The sequence below is a fragment of the Nycticebus coucang genome, chromosome 3 (assembly GCF_027406575.1).
Source record: "Nycticebus coucang isolate mNycCou1 chromosome 3, mNycCou1.pri, whole genome shotgun sequence".
NCBI lineage: Eukaryota > Metazoa > Chordata > Mammalia > Primates > Lorisidae > Nycticebus > Nycticebus coucang.
In genome coordinates this window covers 118,191,013-118,212,404 of record NC_069782.1, presented here as the reverse complement: position 1 = coordinate 118,212,404, position 21,392 = coordinate 118,191,013, and the positions used below count along the sequence as shown (strand labels likewise).

Here is a 21,392-nt window from a genome sequence, read left to right as displayed (position 1 = left end):
TCCCCCCAAATTAAAGTGTTTACAGTAATGCTGAGTTCCAAGTTCCTCTTTATGAAACATGGGCCCATTAACCTTGTCTCTATTCTTTAATTCCTATTTTCATTCACACACCCCTGGACCTCACTTACAGACACAGTGTGACTGCCACACAATCATCACTCCCTCTCTATATCTATGGGCCACTGAAGTAATATCTCCCTTCACAACAGACCACTTTTACAGGGAAGTTTTTAAAAGTCCATGCTCCTCAGAGGCACACTGTTTCTGGTCTCCAGTTCATTAGGAAATGGCCCGAAATGCCAGCCTGACAGCATGCTTCCATCTTCTGAGGAACATGCAGACCTTGCCTGCATCTGTCCATTAACGCTAGCTCGGTATCTCTGGGCTTTTGTGCAGTTGTTCTGAAGGCTCGGGGTGTTTATCTCCCACAGGCAGCTCAGCTGCCTCCGGTTTCATGAGAAGAGCAGTGGAATGCAGTGGAAGAGACCCAGGCCTCCGGCCACCCAGATTAGAGAGTTTTGTGCTGAGGTCCCTATATGGCTGTGTTAGACTGAAGGACCGGCTGAAGTCTGTCTTTGTTCCTTGTTTGGGAAGCAAGTGGGAGGGGAGCAGGCTAAGGGGCTATATAACCCTTCTGTCTTCAGCTTCCCTGAACACCACCCAGCTGGAGAAGCCTGGCCAAGCACTGTCAGGGTAAGTGGCACCAGCCCAGGGATGTGACTTATAGATTTAAGTGGCTCTTTTATTAGCCAGTATAATGAGATGCTGTCTGCAGACATTTGGCTGGATTCGTGCACAGATATTTTTGAATGAAGATGGTTGTACTTAAGTGATCGTAGCTTTTGGCCGTCATGACCTAATACGAAAGACAAGATTAATAGGTAGCTCAGTGTGGTGGAAGAGGTGGAGAAAAAGATAGGATGAAATTTTATTCATGCTTGCCACCTGTGAAATCAGTTTCTATAGATGCTAGGACCTTGCAGAACATGACAGGTCTGCACATGAGCTGTTTTTAGTAAGTTAGACATTTGTTTGTATTTAGGCAATGGAAACTCTGGGATTTGCTTGTGGTTCAGATTCGGCACAGATTTTTCACTGGACTGTACTTTTGGTTTAGCTCAGGCGTCTGAAAGTGGATTTTGGAAGTGAACAGAGGATAGTTGCCTAGTCCCTGATTTGGGCTGAATTTGTGTCTTTGCTTCTGGACTTCCCTGGCTCCAGTTGCTAGTGTCTTATTTGGAAATCTCTATCTCATCTGTGTAACTGCAAATTTAAGTGTTCGGATCTGCATCAGTGACCAGCTGAAGCTTTCTCTGCAAAGACGGAGGGAGCAGTGCTTACATCTATCTGACAGCTGTGTGTCTCTGCCACGGGACATCTGGTTTGCGTTTCTTCCAGCTTAAGTTCCTCTCAGCCTGTTGAGGCAAGCGTGACTATAACACCAGCCTTGCCACCCCCGGAGGAACTTCACTTGCAAATCAGGGCTTGGCAGCTTCTACAGGACTGGAGTTTTCATGCAGAGATTTTCCTTGCATTTTGTAATTCATGACTAAATATGGCTTGCATTTCAAGACCAATGAGCTGGGAACTGTAACGTTCTTTCCCCCTCCCCTCCCACTAACGACTCATTTTTGGCACACGATGCATACTCTGGTCTGTTGGAGCAAACCCCCTGACCCGGGTGCAGTTCCAAAAGCAGACGGTCCAGCGTGTTTTACCTAATTAGGAAATGCTCTGCTCTAAACTGAGCTGCTCATTCAGGTTAGATAAGACTTCTAAACTCCCCAGCTGTCTCTTTTAGGGGGCACAGAGTCATCTTCTCTATGACAGTACTCCTTTTAGAGATTATAAAACTCTTCCTGGGCATTTTTTGCCAAATAAAAATCCATTTACTGAATTTTGAGATTTGTTTGCATTCTTGCTGATGCTTGGGGCAGCCAACTTTTTCTGAGTATATTCAAATACTCTTCCCAAATCATCACTGCCCAAGAAAAAGGTTGTTAAGGATATCCCTACGTTCCTGGTGACTATACCTTCTTCTTTTCAGAGACCATCCTGATTCTAAATGTTTTGTCCTGTTTTAGCCCTTACTTTTGCTTTGTCAAGGGTGCTTGGCACAGCCTCAGAGATCCTGCTGATTTCTTGGTCCTGGCCGCCTCTGACAGACACCGTGGGCTCTGAGAGCTGCTCCTGTCTTGTCTCCTTGGTAGTTTTCCCCTCTTTTCTAAAGCTTCATGGTCTGCTGGAAAGAAAGCCAAATCACAGGAATGCCGAACATAATTCAGTGTCTGGAAAAGGAAAGGATGAGCCATTTATAAGTTTCATTCTTGCAAGTGAAATTCACATGTTGAAAGTTTTCATTCCTAAGCCTTTGGCAGGAATGTGGTCTTTCACATGTGGAAAGAAAGCAAAGATTAGAAATAGAAAGATATGGATAATGATAATAATCATATAATGATATGAATAATAATGATGATAAAACTTTTATTGAGGATTTATACAGGGTGTCCCCAAAGTCACCATACACAGGGAAAATGGGAAATTGTAGGTAAAGGTAACTTTATTTACAAAATATTCATTATAAAATTTTATAAGATATTTACAAAACATTCTCCAAATGTCCACTTCTTTGTAAAATTTTGTGATGAATATTTGTATATATAGTATAGCTACAATTTCCCATTTTCCCTGTGCATGGAAACTTTTAGGAGACTCTGTAGTGTGCAACTATAAATTATTTAGGAAGCATTTTTTAAGAAACTGTATCTCTGTAAGAACTGCACAAGTTATGTACCATCTTGATTGCTGTTTCATAGTTAGGGAAATTGTGATGTAGAGGAATTAAATGACTTATTACATCACACAGCTTCCAAGTGGTAGAGCCCTGACTTAAATGTATGTAGACGCATTCCAGGGTCCAACCTTGGAATCACTGTAGTCTATAATTTCCATCATCCCGAAACTTGTCAGCTCAAGGATCTTGGACAAGTCACTCCAACTCCTCAAGTCTCAATTTCCTTGCTTATCAGTTGGAGATAATATTACATGCTCTGATTTTAAAATGTATCATATCAATTGAAGTTTATAATCTCTGAAAGGATCATGCTACCTGAAGCACTTCTGTGGAAATTATAGGTATTTAGAAACAAGCAGCTTTGATTGTGTGGGAGCAGAATCCAATGATAATAGCTATTTTCTTTTCCTACTTCCTAGAAATTTTCTTAAAAGAATTGCGTTTTAAAGCTAGATTTGGATGTGCAATCCATTTAAAAGATGATGAACCTCAACTTGAAACCCTAATTGAGATCTCAGTGCCAGGCAGAGAACTCTCTCTGGGTATCTTTCCCTTTCCAGAGCACCACCACCTAATTCTGCTCAGAAAAATGGAAGAGATTCTGAACTGGAAGCCAAGGAGAAGTCCAGGGGTATCCCTACTTAGCACTATGTCTCTGGCACCCTGCGTGCCCTCGAGCACATCACTTCCCCGGGTTTTCTTATTTGTGAGAATGAGAGCATTGGATGAAAATGTCCTCTAATAGGCCTTTAATTTCCAAAATTTGTAAGTGGATATTTCTGCTCTAGCCATTCCGATTTTGTCAAAGGATTCATGCTTAAAAGTGAGTTATTTAAAATTATGTTTTATTACCAAAAAAGTATATGTTCATCATAGAACATTTAAAAAATATTACAGAACCCAGAGAAAATAATTAAAAATACTTACAAAAACAACCACCTCAAAATAATCCTAGTTAACATCTTGCTAAATATGATTAACCTTTTGCAATACAAAAAAATACATTTTTAATGGGATAGTACAATGTTACTGTCTCTAACCTATTATTCTTACATAAGAACATGGCTTATCCTTTTCCTCATCCTTCTGAATGGCAGAAAAGTATTCTATTACATGATGTGTCATTCATCAGACTCACCATCGCTGGTTGGATTTTTAGTTTAACAGTGACTTTTATTAATGGAGGATAATCACAACCCCTAAAATTTAAAGCACTTTCTTGGAAATTTTTATTCATTTTAATTTTTCTCTGAAGGTAAAACAAAAGTGCTCAAGATCCAAAAATGTTTTTATTTTTAAAATTTACATTAAACACTTCAACATTTTTAAATTTCTAAATTTTCATAGGCTGCCCCTCCTTTGAAAAATCTGTCTTTTTGAAAAAAAAATGCAAAATGCCAATAGCCTCTCTAGAAAAACTTGTGTGTGGGTTGATACAGACAAGAAACACTAGATGCTTTGTTAACATGTAGAAGCGACTCATCCTTGAGAAGATTTATTCTCCGAGTCTGAAATTTCTTTCTGTGCTCTTCAGTTTGTTCCTTCAGTCACTGGTTTGGTCCATTATTAAAGTGATCATGAGAATATGAGATGCACCAGTCACTGTGCTAAGGGCCAGTTGTATGAACATGGAGGCAGAGTTTCAACTTATCAAAAGTTTAGAGTCTAATTAAAGACCTTCGAGTGCTAGGAGAACAGAGGAAACTCCCAAACCCAGCTTGCAGGTGGGAGTGGTCAGGTGAGGGCCTCACCTGCTCACCTGCAGCAGGGCTGCTTCCTCCCTGTCTTCCACAGAACCGTGTAAAGCAGCTCCACCATGTGTGAAGAAGAGGACAGCACTGCCTTGGTGTGTGACAATGGCTCTGGGCTCTGTAAGGCCGGCTTTGCTGGGGACGATGCTCCCAGGGCTGTTTTCCCATCCATTGTAGGACGTCCCAGACATCAGGTGAGCAAAATTCTGATTGGCACAGAGAGAGAACCGAGCTACAGATTAGGTCCCTTTCTGTCCATGTGTATTCACAGATTGTCTATCACTCTCTGACCAGAAGTTGGGTAACTTTGTTAAAAAATATGCCTCTGGTGATTGATGTCCAGGAGTAAATGCCAATTTCATATAGCATGTAGGCAGATTATCTGGTGGATGTCTGTCAGATGTAAGGTCTGCCCCTTTTCCACGTGTCCTTGTCAAAATACAGTCATCATCATCACCACCACATAATCATCATCAGAAATAGCTTAAAGTGCTGGGCATGGTGGCTCAGGCCTATAATCTTAGCACTTTGGGAGGGGGAGGCCACTGGATTGCTTGAGCTCAGAAGTTTGAGACTAGGGTGAGCAGAGTGAGAGCTTGTCTCTAGGAAAAACTAGCCTGCCATTGTGGTGGGCTCCTATAGTCCCAGGTACTTGGAAGGCTGAAATAAGAGGATCACTTGAGCCCAAGAGTTTGAGGTTGCTATGAGCTATGATGCCACAGCACTCTACCCAGGGCGACTGAGTGAGACTGTCTCAAAACAAAACAAAACAAAACAAAGTTAAAAGTTATCCTTATGTATACCATAGCTACTCTTTGGGAAGAAGCTAAAATAAAAGCCCAGGTCTCAACTTCATGGAGTTTGGTGTTAGATGAAAGCAAGCATTGAGACCAAATGAAATTTTACATAATATTAGTCATCAACAAAATATATTTGAATAGCCACACAGTAATTTTACATACTATGTTTAAGCAGAATATTGGTGGAAGATACATGGCAAAAACTTGGTAAAAATCTCTTTCATATCAGAAATGCATTTTGCACATGGAGGTTATCTGATTGATGTTTATGGCTCTCAGCTTGGCAGACATGTATGAGAATAAGTAATAGAAGTCTCAACCAGTGAATGAAACTTGTGTTGAACTTGGTGCAGTGAAGATATTCTGCACAAACCACTATTTTATGGATCTGTAAGAGCTATGGGTATTTGCACTTCTAAAATAGTCCAGTGCGATTTAAAATCTAGTCATAGGGACTTTTTTAACCTTCACCGAAATGATTTTTTAAAATGCAGCTGATTGGTTTAGGCAAATGTTTTAAAACTTGATTGGTATGGATTTATCCATTAGCAATCAAGCATCAAGTGCTTATTTGTAGATGTAATGCTTTTGCTAATAATGATTAAAAATATTAAAATAGTATTCATATACCATTCATATATAAATAGTATTAATAATAGTATTCATATAAAATAATGAATAATAATGGTATTCATATACTTTTGGGTATATGGCAACTTTAAAAATATGGTTTAAAGGACTTATAACAGGTACAATTTCATCTAACTAATATATACAATTTTATATATGCTTAGGACAAATGATTACTGAGTGCTAAAATATGTGCCAGGCAATTTGTTATGGTGGTGAATAAGACAGACCCAATCTCTTCCCTAAGAGAGCTTATCAAGGAATATATAGAAGATAGAAATTTACAATACAATGTAAAGTTGCCTTTCCCACACTTTTGCTTGTTATTTGGAGGCTGATTCAGGTCTGTTTCCAATCCACAAGGGGATGTTACTTAAGAGCAGAGTGACCATAAGACTCCTATTGTTGTTGGTGCCAAAAGAGAAACTTTCCACTCAGTGATTTAACCTTCTGTGATTTGATTGTAAGCAATTCTCAAGTTTGGGGAGAGTTTGACTCAGACTGCGTTGAATCTTTTTTAGGGGGTGATGGTGGGAATGGGACAAAAAGACAGCTATGTGGGTGATGAGGCACAGAGCAAAAGAGGAATCCTGACCCTGAAGTACCCCATAGAGCACGGCATCATCACCAACTGGGACGACATGGAGAAGGTAGGGAGCAGGCCGCAGCGTCAGCACCGCGGGCGCACAGTCCCCACAGCTGCTGATCGAAAATTGCTGGGGGGGAATAACTGGCTAGCATTGCTCAAATGTACTTTTACTTGTTCATGTTTATTCTGGGTTGTTACTCACTGAAAAAAAAAAAAATCCTGCAATATTTCCTTGAAAAAAAAAAATCTCTTGCCTACTAGGATTCATAAACTAATTAAAGGGAGACAATCCTGTAGTTCAGAAAAATGGCCCTTTGCCAGGGCTGGGAATTAATAGTCCCTGTTGATCACGCCCACTGGCTCGCCCTCTAAAACAAACACTGGGTGAGCAGGGTCATGGAGAATAATCCTTCCTTGAATTTTCATCAGCGTTTGCAGTCTATTCCTCTCTGCACAACGGGGCTAAAGAGAAGTTGAAAAACTGGGAATAGCCTTAACCAGCCCATTCTTGAAAACTGTTCACTAACTCATTTTGAATATCTAAAAAAAAGGTTTTTAATTTTTCACTATAGGGGACTATCACATTCTAGATTTAGCACAGTCCTAAATGCCTGCCAACATGCTGAGCTGGGTATATGGGCTCATGCCTGTAATCCCAGCACTTTAGGGGGCCAAGGTAGGAGTATCACTTTAAGACAGGAGTTCTAGACCAGCCTGGGAAAAATAGAGAGACCCCATTTCTACAAAAAGTAATTTTAAAAAATAGGTAGGCATCGTGGCACACACGTGTAGTCTTAGCTACTCACAAGGCTGAGGTGGAAAGAGCCTTGAGCCTAGAGTTCAAGGTTATTGTGAGCTATGGTGGTGGCACTGGACTCCAGCCTGGGTAATAGAGTGAGACCCTGTCTCTAAAAATACATTTTGAAAAATATTGAAGCATAATAACCATTGACAAAAATTTTAAAATAAATAATTTGAAATCTTCTCTGTTGCACTGAGAACTTATCTTTCAGATACAATAAAAGAGCTAACAAGGACAGTTAAATTCTAAGATTTTGATATTTGCTATTAGATATTTTAGAGACACCAATGATCAAGGAAAAACTGCAAGAATAATGAGAAAGTGACAAAAAATTTTAAAATGTAGCAAGATGTATTAGAACCAAAACATCTGGCCTTTTATTTATCTATAAACTCATTACACACACACACCCAGACACACACACATATTTATTAGTTAAAAGAAAAACATATACTATTGCTAGAATTTATCAGTAGTAATGCCTAAACCTCTATCTCTCTACACAAATTGCTTATCATTAGGTTTGCTTAATCTAAGATTCTAGATTTGGTGAGACTAAAGTTTGCTGGGAGAAGATACTGATATCAGTGGGAAAATAGTTTGTCCGTGGAGCTGACAGCATCTTTCAACAAAATGTATGCTCTCAGCGAGAGATTATTAGTATAAAAGAATACTTGTTTTGGCTGGGTGCGGTGGCTTACTTCTGTAATCCAGCACTCTGGTAGGCTAAGGCGGGCAGATCACCTGAGCTCACAAGTTCAAGACCAGCCTGAGCTAGAGCAAGACCCCATCTTTAAAAATAGCCAGGCATTGTGGTGGACGCCTATAGTCCCAGCTACTCGGGAGGCTGAAGCAAGAGAATTGTTTGAGCCCAAGAGTTTGAGGTTGCTGTGAGCTATGATGCCATAACACTCTACTGGAGGTGATTAAAAAAAAAAAAATCCTCATTTCTAAAATTTAAATTTGAAGTAGCTTCCCCGGGAGGAGGAGGGAGAGTGAGAGAGAAAGGCTGGCTGTTATGACTGGCAGGCTTTCTTGAACACTCTGCTGCTTTTACTCCATCAAAGGAACAGAAATTTCAGGAGTATCATTTCCTTTCTAAAAACCACAAATTCAAAACCAAAGGAACTAGGACAAGATAGGATCTTTAAGGTGGCCTTTGTTAATTTATAAATCAATCAGCAGTGTTCACCAGCAGTTCTTGTTTTGTTTCGTTTTAATTCTGGGTGAATCTAATATTCCTGGTACCGGCAGAGAATGTTCATGCTCTTAAAGATTAATTAATTTACACCTTTCAAAATCATTTGTTCTTTTTGGCATTCAGGAATTAAAGAGGGTGCTGCGCCTTAAAATGAACGTACCATGTTCAAAGTACACTCACAAACACTCCATCCACAAACATGGGCTTCTTTGGAAACAGATGAAGGCCAAAATGTTGACTCCGAATGGAAGGTCCAGTCTGTGCCAACAGAGGAAGCTTCTCCCATTCCTAGAGTGCAAAGTGGGTAGTGGATATGAGAGGCAGGGAGGCCTGTTCTTTTCTCACGTACACTGCAAAGGGCAATTTCTCTAGAAGCGTAAATAGTGGCAATTGGGTTTTGAGATCAGCCTCATTTATTCATGTATGCATTGATTTGTCCTCTTACTTATGAAATGAAATCATTTCTCCATGAACATGAACTAAAATGGAAAGAGGAAGCGAAGAAGATATCCTAGAATAACAGTGAATTGACTCTGGGCCGGTCTCTGGTTGAATATGTAGTAACTCTAGGATCCTCTTATTTAATTTGCACAAAGACCCCATAAGGTACATACTAACCCTTTTCATCCCCCTATTACCATACTGGAGCTGAGAAGGGTTAAATACTTGCCTAAGCTCACAAAGCCAAGAAGTGGGGTTTGAACACAGAGCTCCTACCCACTACACCACCCTGTCTGAGGGACCTGGGTACTCCCACTATTTGAGCTTCCACCTCTGCATCTGTCGAACTCTGGGCACGTGATGAGTACTTGTCATTTTTCCCTGGGACTCAGTATCAGTCGGCTCATTCCTGTCCCTTTTCGAGGTCGGCAGTGCCCACACCACATGTCATTGTGTCTCTTCTCTGTCTCCCCACTTGCTAGATCTGGCACCACTCTTTCTACAATGAGCTTCGTGTTGCCCCAGAAGAGCATCCGACCCTGCTCACTGAGGCACCCCTGAACCCCAAGGCCAATCGAGAAAAAATGACCCAGGTAAATATGCACCCTGCACCCAGCACTTTGGGGTTTGGAGAAAGTCCACTTAGTAAGGGATAATGCTGGACAGCAGAGAGAAGGCCCAAGCCAGCAGGACATCAACAGACTTGGCAACCTCCTTCCTGCAGAATCCAGCCCCTTTGTCTCCAGGAGCAGGACTTTCAAAAGATTTCATTGAAAAGGGGACATGTTGGGCGGCGCCTGTGGCTCAGTGAGCAGGGCGCCGGCCCCATATGCCAAGGGTGGTGGGTTCAAACCCAGCCCCAGCCAAACTGCAACAAAAAACCAAACTGCAACAAAAAAATAGCCGGGCGTTGTGGCGGGCGCCTGTAGTCCCAGCTGCTTGGGAGGCTGAGGCAAGAGAATCGCGTAAGCCCAAGAGTTGGAGGTTGCTGTGAGCCGTGTGACGCCACGGCACTCTACCCGAGGGCGGTACAGTGAGACTCTGTCTCTACAAAAAAAAAAAAAAAGAAAGAAAAGGGGACATGTTAGGTTAAAAACGCCTAAGGCACCATTTTGAAAGGCAATAGAACATGCGGTAGGATCTTGGTTTTGGAGTCAGACAAAAAACTGGATCTATCACTTATCAGTTAGGCGACCTTAAAAAACAATTTAGTTATCTGTGAAAGCTCAGTTTAGTTGTCTGTACATTGGGAACACTATTAGTACTATTACTTTTCAAAGGATTGAATGTTATACCATTAAGATTAAGGTGGCAAAATAATAAATATGTATCATGATGCCCTAATAAACATCCCCCCAAAATGTTATTATCATTATTGTTACTTATCTGAAGCTCAACACTTTATAGGAGAATACCATCCAGTCCACCAGGCAGAGGATATTTTTAGTTTAAAAGAGCTATTAAATAATAACATCTAATAGCAGTTCTCCACTTGCTATGGTCAAGCACTGGGATCAGCATTTTATACACATTGTCTCTTTAAATCCTAATGATGCAAAGCAGGAACTATTATTATCCTGATTATACAAATCCAGAAATAAGGCTCAGATACAGTAAGTGATTTTCCCAAGGTCACATAGCAAGAAATGGCAGAGGCTGGAATTAGCCCCTGGTCTTTCAGCTTTGGAGAATCATAAATGTAAACAATTATAGGGCCCTTTCTTTAGAGGAGGTTTTGGTGCTTACACCCACATAGTTTTTAGCACATAGTTCCCTGTGTGCCTAGGAACCACTTCATGGAGCAAGAGCTATTGTTTCTGACGATAGTTACAGCTCTTGTGAATGGTGTGAAGGCAGAAGAATGATTGGGAACTATGGCTCTATAGCAAATGATGTCAGACATTCTGATTAATGGACAAGGATCTTGCAGATGTAGAAATAAAGGCCCCTGGACATCTCCTGATGTACAGACTTCTCCTGAGTGACCTGGAGGGCCTCTGGCTCTCATCTTGTCCCTGGACTATATGAACAACGACATTCATCCATGGTCCTCTGTTACCACATGATGGTCCTCTGTTACCACCTGGCAGCTCCTGCCTTCCAGGAATCAGGGCCCCTCCCACTGCAGCCAGAGGGGCCTCAGGTCCTAGGGCTACACTGACCCAGCAGCAATATAAAAAAGTAGATTAAACAGAACCCCAGACAAAACATAGAACTTGGTCTAATCCCAACCAATCTGAGCCTCAGGCTTAAAATGTCTCTTTCTTTATCCCAGAGAAATCAAAACATGGATGTTGTCTTCTCTTTTGGCTTTGATATAGTTAATAAGTCTTGGGCTGTCTACACTGGAAGAGCCTAAGAGCTCATCTAGTTTGAATTCCTCCTCTGTTGACAGTTGAAGACCTGGATGAAGCTCCCATGAGTCAACTCTCAGTTTGGAGAAGTCTCCCAGGTCACTTTCAAGTCAGGGCTGGGGCCAGGTGCACACAGCAGCCTCCTCCTCCCCTCCCCATCCATCAGGCCACCCGAGTGATGGGTCCATTCACACCTGCAATTCTCCTCTTTAAGTGACCAGGGCTACCTTGACCCTCCTTCACCTTGGTCCCCTCTGCCCAGAACCGGGCAGGCCCATCTGCATCAGTCAACAAGGAGTGCTCTCTTTTTTTTTTTTTATTTTTTTTGTAGAGACAGAGTCTCACTTTATGGCCCTCGGTAGAGTGCCATGGCCTCACACAGCTCACAGCAACCTCCAACTCCGGGCTTAAGCGATTCTCTTGCCTCAGCCTCCCGAGTAGCTGGGACTACAGGCGCCCGCCACAACGCCCGGCTATTTTTTGTTTGCAGTTTGGCCGGGGCCGGGTTTGAACCCGCCACCCTCGGTATATGGGGCCGGCGCCTTACCGACTGAGCCACAGGCGCCGCCCAAGGAGTGCTCTCTTGAACGTTCTTTGTCAGACAGGCACTGACCCTAACTCAGCTCTTTGGATTGCTTTGCAGATTATGTTTGAGACTTTCAATGTCCCAGCCATGTACGTGGCTATTCAGGCAGTGCTGTCCCTCTATGCCTCTGGACGTACAACTGGTACGTGGCTGGGATGGTTGGGGGCGGGAGTGGTGGTGGCTGACTGCACTGCCAGTGATGGGACATGCTGGTCATAGACACATGGGGGTGACAGATGGGGGGTGGGGGGGGTGTGAGTTAGAATTGACAGGGCCATTCTCAGCCCTAAAATCAGCCCTTGTCCTCCCATTTCTAGCAGGACTTTCTCTACTGTTTCCCTCTTCCTGCCCTTCTCTTTCTCATCTTCCCCATGCCCTCGCCCATATCACCTCCCTATCAAATGCCCCTTTTCCTCCTATCACTAAAGAGGCTTGGCAGCCCCTCCCCAAGGCTTCCTTCTGCTCAAACGGCAAGTGACCACTCAACATTTGCTGTGGTGACTTCTGTCATGCCCAACTGTCCCCCAGGCATCGTGCTGGACTCTGGGGATGGCGTCACCCACAACGTGCCCATCTATGAGGGCTACGCCCTGCCCCACGCCATCATGCGTCTGGACCTGGCTGGCCGCGATCTCACGGACTACCTCATGAAGATTCTGACTGAGCGTGGTTATTCCTTCGTGACTACTGGTGAGGCCTGGGGAGATACGGGGACAGGGAGTGTCACTATCCCAGGAGACGATGGACAAAGACTTGCAAATGGCAAGGCTTGAATGATGCATGAAGCAAAGCACAGCTTGTTTTGCTGTGGGCGACTGCAGAATGATTATGCTGTTTCCTCAAGGAGAATAGTTACAGTCACCTAGTGTTATGAGCCTACTTGAACATTTTTAAGTCTCTTCCCATTGAAAAACTTTCTAAAAAGATTGGGTAGGGACTAAAAATGGCATGATGTGGTGATTGGTGACCACGGGAGACATCTAGACAGGACTTGGGTCCCAACTCTGCCACTTACTAGCTTTGTGACCTTTGAACAAGTTAGCCAACCTGCTATGCCACAATATCTTTATTTGTAAAATATTAATAGACCCTATATCACATGATTGTTATGAGTATTAAATTATAGTGTGTGGAGTACCTGCTGCAGAGTAAGCATTCCATAACCGTCAGCTGCTGTTATGCCAACACAGGGGACAGGGACACTTGTACAGGTGTCTTCAGATTCTAAGCTGGTGCACCACATTTTCCTCCACAAGAGGGCAGTGTCAGGCACAGCCAGAAGCATTGGCTGTCCTGGGCTCCTGTGGCTCCAGCCTGCTCTTGCTGAGTTGGAATTGTCCAAATGTTTAGGCTTCTGGACATGCCCGAGGCTCATTCTAGGCTCTGAATTTAAGCCCTGATGATGTTAAAGTCTCCATTTGCAATATGGAGTTGAACTGCTTTCCTCCTCTGCTTCCCACAAAGAATCCCAATATACCTCCAAATGATCCCAGGGGCTCAGTTGTAAGAAATAGCCCAGAGCTTCAGAGAGCAGAAGTCTGGTTCCATATCGCCTTCAATATGCACTGCTAGAGGCTTCTGGACTAGGTCTTGTTTTAAGCCAGCACTACCTCTTTCTGGAGGGTGATAAATGTGCAAAGGGTATGAGCCGCACTGTACCTGGGCCAGGCAACACGATTTCTGAGGCTTTTTGGAAACTGGGAAGGCCCCTGAGAGCTGACTCAGTACAAGCTTCCTTAAAATGCAATAGAACAAATAGAGGGTGATTAGTTACCCTAAAAAAAGTTATGGCACAAAAGGATCCTTACCCTGCACTTTCTCTAGCCAGCTCATTTTGTTCCTGTTCTGGATTTTCCAGACTATATATACTGAGCCTATGATGTGTGAGGCGCTCACCTCGGAGCAGAGGTGGTTCTCTGGCAGACCTACAGGGTTACTATCAGCATGCAGTTTGGACTGCAGACTACTGACCTGATGATCTTTTCTGAGTGAACATGGATTGAGGGAGAGACTGAAGTAGGGCAAGTAGATCTTTACCACCGCACAGACCCTCATGGTTGCCATGTTTGTATCTGACCGACAGCTGAGCGTGAGATTGTCCGGGACATCAAGGAGAAACTCTGCTATGTAGCTTTGGATTTTGAAAACGAGATGGCCACTGCCGCCTCCTCCTCCTCCCTGGAGAAGAGCTACGAGCTTCCCGACGGGCAGGTGATCACCATTGGGAACGAACGCTTCCGCTGCCCCGAGACCCTGTTCCAACCATCCTTCATCGGTAGGCAGCAGACCCTCCTTTCCTGAGAAGGGGAGTCACCCTATTCTTCCGTATCCAATCAGCCTTGGCTACCAAGGCCCTTCTGACAAATGACAGGATCCCTAAGACCAAAACATTTCTAAACCAGTGCAAGGGAAAGCATTACATTTTCAAGGTGAGAAGAGGCGAGGAAGCCAGGAAAAAAGTCTTCTTTCTAGGAAAACACTAAGTTGCGGTCAAGCCAAACGCATTCTTGATGTGTGGTGAAAGCATGAAATACTGCCTGTGCTTAAGGACGCAGTGGAACCACTGGTACGGGTGGTGAGGGTGTGCTGAATGCTGAAAATTGGGGAATGGTGGGTAGGGGAGATAAAAATGGGGGAACCCCCACAGTGAACCTGTCACTACCTTAGGGCCGACTTTGGGAGATAGGTTTGCATAGCTGTTTATAGAGGCAGGATCTGGGAGGGGAGAGCCTGGGGTTAAGCCTTAGTTCTACTTGATCCTGGGAACGTCACTTGGCCTACCAAACCTCAGTCTCTGCATGTATAAAGGAAGACTGTGATGGTCCTTATGGCACAGGATGGCTGTGAGAATTGCATGAAACAAATACAGAGCATTTAGCCTAGTGCCTGTCAAAAACCAGTGTTTAGTAATCACTAGACACTGTCAGGAATTAATAATAATTAGATCTTACCATTGTTACCTTTATTCTTATATCATAGCACTGCAGAAGGTGAAGGATCACCTACAGGTTTTCTTTTCAAAAGATCCACATCAGAAATTAGCAAAAGATTCAGACAAAAAAAATTTATCAAACTTGGAAAAAAACAAGCTTTTTCTAAATAGAAAAAACATTTTTCTGATGATTCAGCACCATTTAGCTTTCCTGGGAGAGAGGATGAGGGGCAGCAGCTAAAGAGGGACTTGGCAGAATTCTGAGCAGTGGCTGGCATGCTGGCTCAGTGTGGAACACTTGCAGGGAACCTGAGGCTTCATCTGTCATTTAAAACAATGAGTTTTATAGCAGTGAGTCTATTACAAAAAGTCAGTGATGTTATGTTGGAGCCCCACCCTGCAGATGCTGCCCCTTCCTCATTAGGTGGGAGGCCGGAGGACATGGATGATAACAAGGCCCTGTGGTCTCCCAGGCAGGTGCCTCCTGCATTATTATGCCCACCCAGCCCCTGTCCAGTGTAAGATCATGCAGGTGCTCAAGTCTGGTCTTCCATGTCTAACATGGGTTTTATCCACCACCCAAGGACCATGGCCTGTGTCTCTTTTCCAGGGATGGAGTCTGCTGGCATCCATGAAACCACCTACAACAGCATCATGAAGTGTGACATTGACATCAGGAAGGACCTCTATGCCAACAACGTCCTGTCAGGGGGCACCACCATGTACCCTGGCATTGCTGACCGGATGCAGAAGGAGATCACGGCCCTTGCGCCAAGCACCATGAAGATCAAGGTAATATTCAGGGACAGACCCTCCGGCAGTGCTACCAACCACATGAGAAGGACTCTTCAAAGACTAGATTTGGGTCACATTTACTTGGGGTTTCTGTGGCTAGGCAGTGGGCACAAATCCACAGTCCTATACTTCACACGATGTAAGTCAATCCAGTTCACAAGAAAAAGTGAATAATTTTATGCAAAATTTGATCTACATTTATCCTTAGCTCTCAGCTACTTTCAGCAGCTTCAGTCAAGGTCAACAGAGCTCCCCATGTGCTCATCTCTTTAAAATATACCCCCTTTTTTGTTCTTCAGCACCAAACAGTGCATCTCACATGGAGAACATATTTTAAAAATACAAATGAGCTAAACTTATTTCTGAAGCAGTTTAAACACTGTAGATACTGTAGCTTACAATTTCTTCCACTACTAATGTGACCCATCTCCGTGGCCGGGAGTTAGAATTCTACCTTCATCTCTGTCTGGCACACCTTTTGATGTAAGTGCTCAGAAGCACAGAATGACTCCAGGATAACCACACTCAGTGCCTGAGCCAGCCAGGGCCCCTATCTGGTGTGAGTTTTGCATCCCAGTGAAGGGAGAGCAGAGATTAAATGGAGATCGTTCTTTAGAGGCAAACGTACATGTGGCTGGTGACTTCTCAAAGGCTGTTATCACTCTCTGAAGTCAGAAGGCCATGCTGGGAGCCTGTGACCTGTGTTGCAGCAAAAAGGCAGAGGTGTAAATCTACTGCAGTTCACACACAGGAAAAGCACTGAAACATTCTGTTAGGTACGCGCCCTTCTCCTTTTTGGAAGGGGGATACAGCTAGCATAACAGAGTGTGCCAGACTGAAACACGCTCGCTCTGTCTCCATGATGGGCTCTGCGCAGTGCTGCCCTAAAAGGCTTCGGGATGAGAGGAGAGGGACAGTTTTCCAAAGGGTTTGTGCTTCGTGGCTTCCCCTGGGATCAGCTCTAGCTCCCTCTTACTCCACATGGGAGGAGCAGGACAAAGGCAGCTGCTGGGTTCCTGCGGAGCCAGCTTGGTCCAGGGCATGTAACGGAGACAGGCCGTCGCGAGAGTTAGGCAGTTGCTAGTTCTCCGCACTTGGCTTCTTGAACAGAAATGGATGTGAAACTTTGGGCCCCAGTGTGGTGAGAGAGCGCGGAGCACCATGAAAACCTGGGACATCAGGGGAAGATGAAACCAGATGACGGGAACTTAGAGTACTTTGCAACTTTTCTGAAAATCTAAAATTATCCCCAAACGAAAAGGCTGTTTTACAACTAAAACAAAACAAAATCCTAGGGGAACCTAGATTTGAGAATTGGGTCTGATATTGATTTAATCAGTGTGACCTGGGCCAGTTACTTAAACATGTGTCGGCCACAAGCAGGTAATAAGGGAGTAATTGAATGTTTACTCTTTAAAGTGCTTGTGGGAATTAAATGAGATAATACATGTACTTAGCATAGTGTCCGGTACATAGGAAGTGCTCCGTAAATGACAGCTCTTTGTATGAAAAAAATAAAAGCTCAGGGAAAGCTTGGAGGATTAGCAGAAATCAAAGCCTTTAGCCACAGTTTTCACTGTGCTCTGTGAAATAAACCATTCGTTTATTTAAGAAACACGAGGATGCTATGCGGCGTCAGGCCTGTGCAGGGGGAAACACCAGTGCAGGCAGCCTCAGGGCACTACGGCAGGGGAAAGTTCACCCCCACAGGCGATGATGGCTCTCCCTGCATGTAGGCAGAATCTCAGAGAGCAGCAGGGGCCTTCATCAGGTGGAAGGAATACTTGCCTAGTAAGTTCTGGCACCATTAAAACTCCTTTGAAGGTCCTGGCGTTTGTTCCTGCAGGAAGTGTGTGTCACGCTGAATGTTGAGGTAGAGCTTATGGAAATCAGCGGCCCTGCAGTGGTTCTCAAGTGGAGGCCACAGCACGGTTTGGGGCCACTGTTCAGCGTGCTCAATGACGCGGTAGGGGAGCTATGATTGCTTTGGAACGATTGCGCAGAGGAAGCAGAGACGCAAGGGCGCTAGCTGAGGGATCGCTGCAGCCTTCTGCCGCCTTCTCACACCCGCAGCGTCTCCCAGCCGAGCGCGCCCTGCTGAACGGGAGCTACGGCGCCCTGTGGACGTGGGAGGACACCGGGGCCGGCCTACTGCACTAACCACCCTTCTTTCTCATCTTGGCTGACAGATCATTGCCCCTCCGGAGCGCAAATACTCCGTCTGGATTGGCGGCTCCATCCTGGCCTCCCTGTCCACCTTCCAGCAGATGTGGATCAGCAAGCAGGAGTACGACGAAGCCGGGCCTTCCATCGTGCACCGCAAATGCTTCTAAGGCACCTCCCCGCTCTCGGCCTCTATCACACGACTGTGAACGTTTTGTGGAATAATGCCTTCAGTTCCTTTCCAAATCATTCCTAGCCAAATCTCTGCCTCGGTACCTATGTGTTTTTTAATAAATCTGAAATATGCTACTGGTAATTTCCAGCGTGTGCCTCTCTGATCAACGCCCGGCTGATCGCCTGCTTTAGGCGGACCTCGTCCCTGGCGGGGTGGCTCCCTCTAGTGGTCAGGCTGAGAACATGACATAATTAGGATGGATTTGTTACTCAGGCAGGCACAGGATAGAATCACGACGTTCGTAAGGGAAGTTCCTCGTAAGTTCTGCAAACTGGAAGAATTTGAGACTACATGAGAAATTTAAAAATTAACATGGATTAAAGTGTGTTCATGGGATAATCCACACTGCTTCATAACTTGCAAAGTGATTCCATTGCTTTTCACTTATAATTCCAGGACATTGGTAGCCTGATTGGTGAAAACAAAAATTACAATTCTATATATACACACATACACACAGGTACACATATATAAACAATTATATATCATGAAAGTCATATATATTAAAAGTTGCACACACATATACACATCTCCTGTATGTACAGATACGCATGTACATATATGTGTGTGACTTTAATATACAAGGTATGACTTTTAATATATATTAAACATATATAGATATAGAGATAAGCTATGCCTTTTAAATTTATTCTGGGAAACAGAGATTTTTCTCTTAAACACAGAGAATTATTGCTTTAAAATCTTACTACACATCTGTACCATCTGTTCCCCTTTCCCTGATTCATATCTGTCTTTGCAAAGGATACTATGGATACATTCACCCCAGAAGAATGGGAAAGATAACAATAGTTTCCAAGGACTACAGGTACCAATCATCAAATTAAGGGGTATACATATATTGTCCCTTATTTTTTCTTTGAAACAGTACAGGGAAAGTATTATTATCAGCATACTTTATAAATGAGGAGGAGAGGTTACTCCAGAAATGCAGTTTTATAGGGGAGCTACCAACTTCAACTATTCTATTGCCCATGTGGCCTTGCAGGTGCAAAGATGTTTTAAAAAATACCTTCCCTGCCTGTAAGGGTCCAATAGTCATAGCGCTCTTCTGCCCAGGCTTGTTAGCATGCTTGGTGGCCTCCAGTGTATAAATATCCAAAGGGGTCAGCAGCCACTGGCTGCCCTGAGGAGTGCACACTCTGTCTGTGGCAACACCTTACTATAGAAATCTTGGGGCCCAGGCCAGAAAACCTGAGCTTTCCTAGTGTTCTCTGGCCCTGTAACATGGTAAGTCAGAAACTACAAATAAGAAAAGCTGGCTTGTATGGGGTGCCTGCCATGACCAGGCCCTGGACCAAGCTCCTTATACTAGGATCTCACATTCTCCTACAATGGACCTATAGACTTGGTATTACTGACTTTTTATGAATGGGTGAGGTCACAAGTGGTTAAGGAGTATCACCCAATGGCACACTGCCAGCAGAGGCTGTATTACCTTGCTACTATTGGAGTAGTGACTACACTCTTAGTCACTAGGCCAGCATTTCTCAAAGAACAGGCCTCATCGGGGGTTCATTTTAAATGCACAGAGTCCTGGGTCATAACCAATGCCCGCTGAACTAGAACCTCTGGGACTGAGGCCCGGAAGCTGAGATTTAATCAGATTTCCCTGATGATTATTATGCACATTAAAATTTGAGAACCACTATAACACAACTGAGGGAAATTTTCCAGTTGCAAATTCATGCTTATCAGGCAAGGACACTCCACAGCCACTAGACTTAAACTTAAGGATTAATGTATAGGTATTTGCCACCAGATCACTTTCATATTGTGCGCAAAAAATCACCAACCTTTGCTGGCTGTCCTCATTAAGGGGTTTGCTTGAAGTCAAACAGGTCAAACAAGTACTTCTCATCTACCACCAGAGGGCGCGAGCTCTCTGGTAAAGGAAAGGGTGCTCAAAGAAACAGGCTTGCCCAGAGGCAAAACTCCGGCAAAACACTCACCCAATGTGCATTAGGGAAGTGTTCTTTCCTTGTGAGCTACTTAGCCTCAATGCCTAAGCACCCTCCTCTCAGCCACAGATCATTAATTCCTCCCCTGGGTCGAAAGAATGCCAGTGACTTGAGTGGCCCAGCGCACCACAGGTGGCAGAGTCTCCTGGAGGGGCTTCACATGAATCTTCAATTTATCTCCAGAGGAGATGGAAACAGCAACATATAGATCTGGCAGCCTTCTGAATCCTCTTCTCTCCTCTAATAATAGCAAATTAGACTCTGGAAGGAAGGGGGCACACCTTTCTTCTATTACGGCTATTTTCCCATAATGGGCCCTTTACAATGCCCAAGCATGACACGGGTTTCTAAAGACATTAATTCACACATGCAGCCTTTGCTGTGAGCAGATGCATGGGAAGATGCATTATTTACTGGCAAAAAAAAAAAAAAATTCTTAGTTGTCATCATGGTATCATTTGCACACCCAGGAAACTCTCTTCCATAGAACTGTTAACACAGAACAGCTGGGAGAAGAATCTCTGGCTGCACTTGGAAGGGGGCTGTCTGGGCCAACAAACACTCACAGCCCTGCCAGAAACCATTGCTACAACTCAGTTTATTTAAAAATATACAACAGAAAAAGAAGAGAATGGGACAGCCCTGAGATGTGGTTTTTCTGTATCCGAGGAATATCTGGTTCATCCTTACCAGATGTTTAACGTTTATTCCTGGGAAAGCTGAGTCATTTCAAATGATGTTTGAAGAGCACTGTAGTCTAGGATAGAGAGATGTGTGACAGAAAGACAGCAAGGCAAGGTTCTGCCTGGATGGAACTTAGAGAGGGGAAGATGGCATTAAGAAGAAGAGGGCACAGTGTACAGATTACAAAAGAAGGGATACAGTGGGCATAAACCTTACAGCCCAGGGCTCTAACCTGAGCCAAGGGGAGGCTTCCTCCCTGGGAAGATAGTGCTTAAGCAGAGAAGAAAGAGTAAAAGTTGAGTAGGGAAGAAAAGCAGAGATGGGAGGGGTGGAGGGGCCGAGGTCAGGGAAGGGAAGCAGGGTACACATGGGTTGTGTTTCAAGCAAAGGCCTAGAGATGGGAGTGTGCTGCTCAGGAGCACTGAAAGGCGAGCCCCAAAGAAGTGACCACGCATAGACTTTAGAATTTGACTATGACTTGGCTACAATTTTCCAAGGTGAGATTTACAACATTTTCTACATGAAAAGTTTGTCTTGAAATCAGACCCGTGACAAGCAATGACAGCAATGTTGAATGAGAAATGTGGTTATCTCTGAATTCTGTCCATTCTGAAAATTTCATCGCTCAGGTTCATTAAATTCTTCATCTCATATTT

General features: G+C 43.9%; 1 protein-coding gene across 1 annotated transcript; it reads left to right on the top strand.

Moving 5' to 3' along the window:
- The first annotated feature begins 539 nt into the window (after nt 1-539).
- ACTA2 (actin alpha 2, smooth muscle) lies at nt 540-18,154 on the top strand. Its single transcript, XM_053582525.1, has 9 exons — nt 540-693; nt 4,589-4,739; nt 6,497-6,625; nt 9,491-9,601; nt 12,006-12,090; nt 12,477-12,638; nt 14,032-14,223; nt 15,491-15,672; nt 17,865-18,154. Exons 2-9 carry the CDS (start codon nt 4,611-4,613, stop codon nt 18,006-18,008), a joined length of 1,134 nt encoding a protein of 377 aa, XP_053438500.1. The 5' UTR covers nt 540-693; nt 4,589-4,610; the 3' UTR covers nt 18,009-18,154.
- The last annotated feature ends 3,238 nt before the right edge of the window (nt 18,155-21,392 follow it).

Bases quoted from the DNA above. Each gene is read 5' to 3' on its own strand.
- ACTA2 (XM_053582525.1), top strand. From the start codon at position 4,611: ATGTGTGAAGAAGAGGACAGCACTGCCTTGGTGTGTGACAATGGCTCT. The intron at 9,602-12,005 runs GTAAATATGCAC...ATTGCTTTGCAG, and splicing joins ATCGAGAAAAAATGACCCAG to ATTATGTTTGAGACTTTCAA. The intron at 14,224-15,490 runs GTAGGCAGCAGA...TCTCTTTTCCAG, and splicing joins GTTCCAACCATCCTTCATCG to GGATGGAGTCTGCTGGCATC.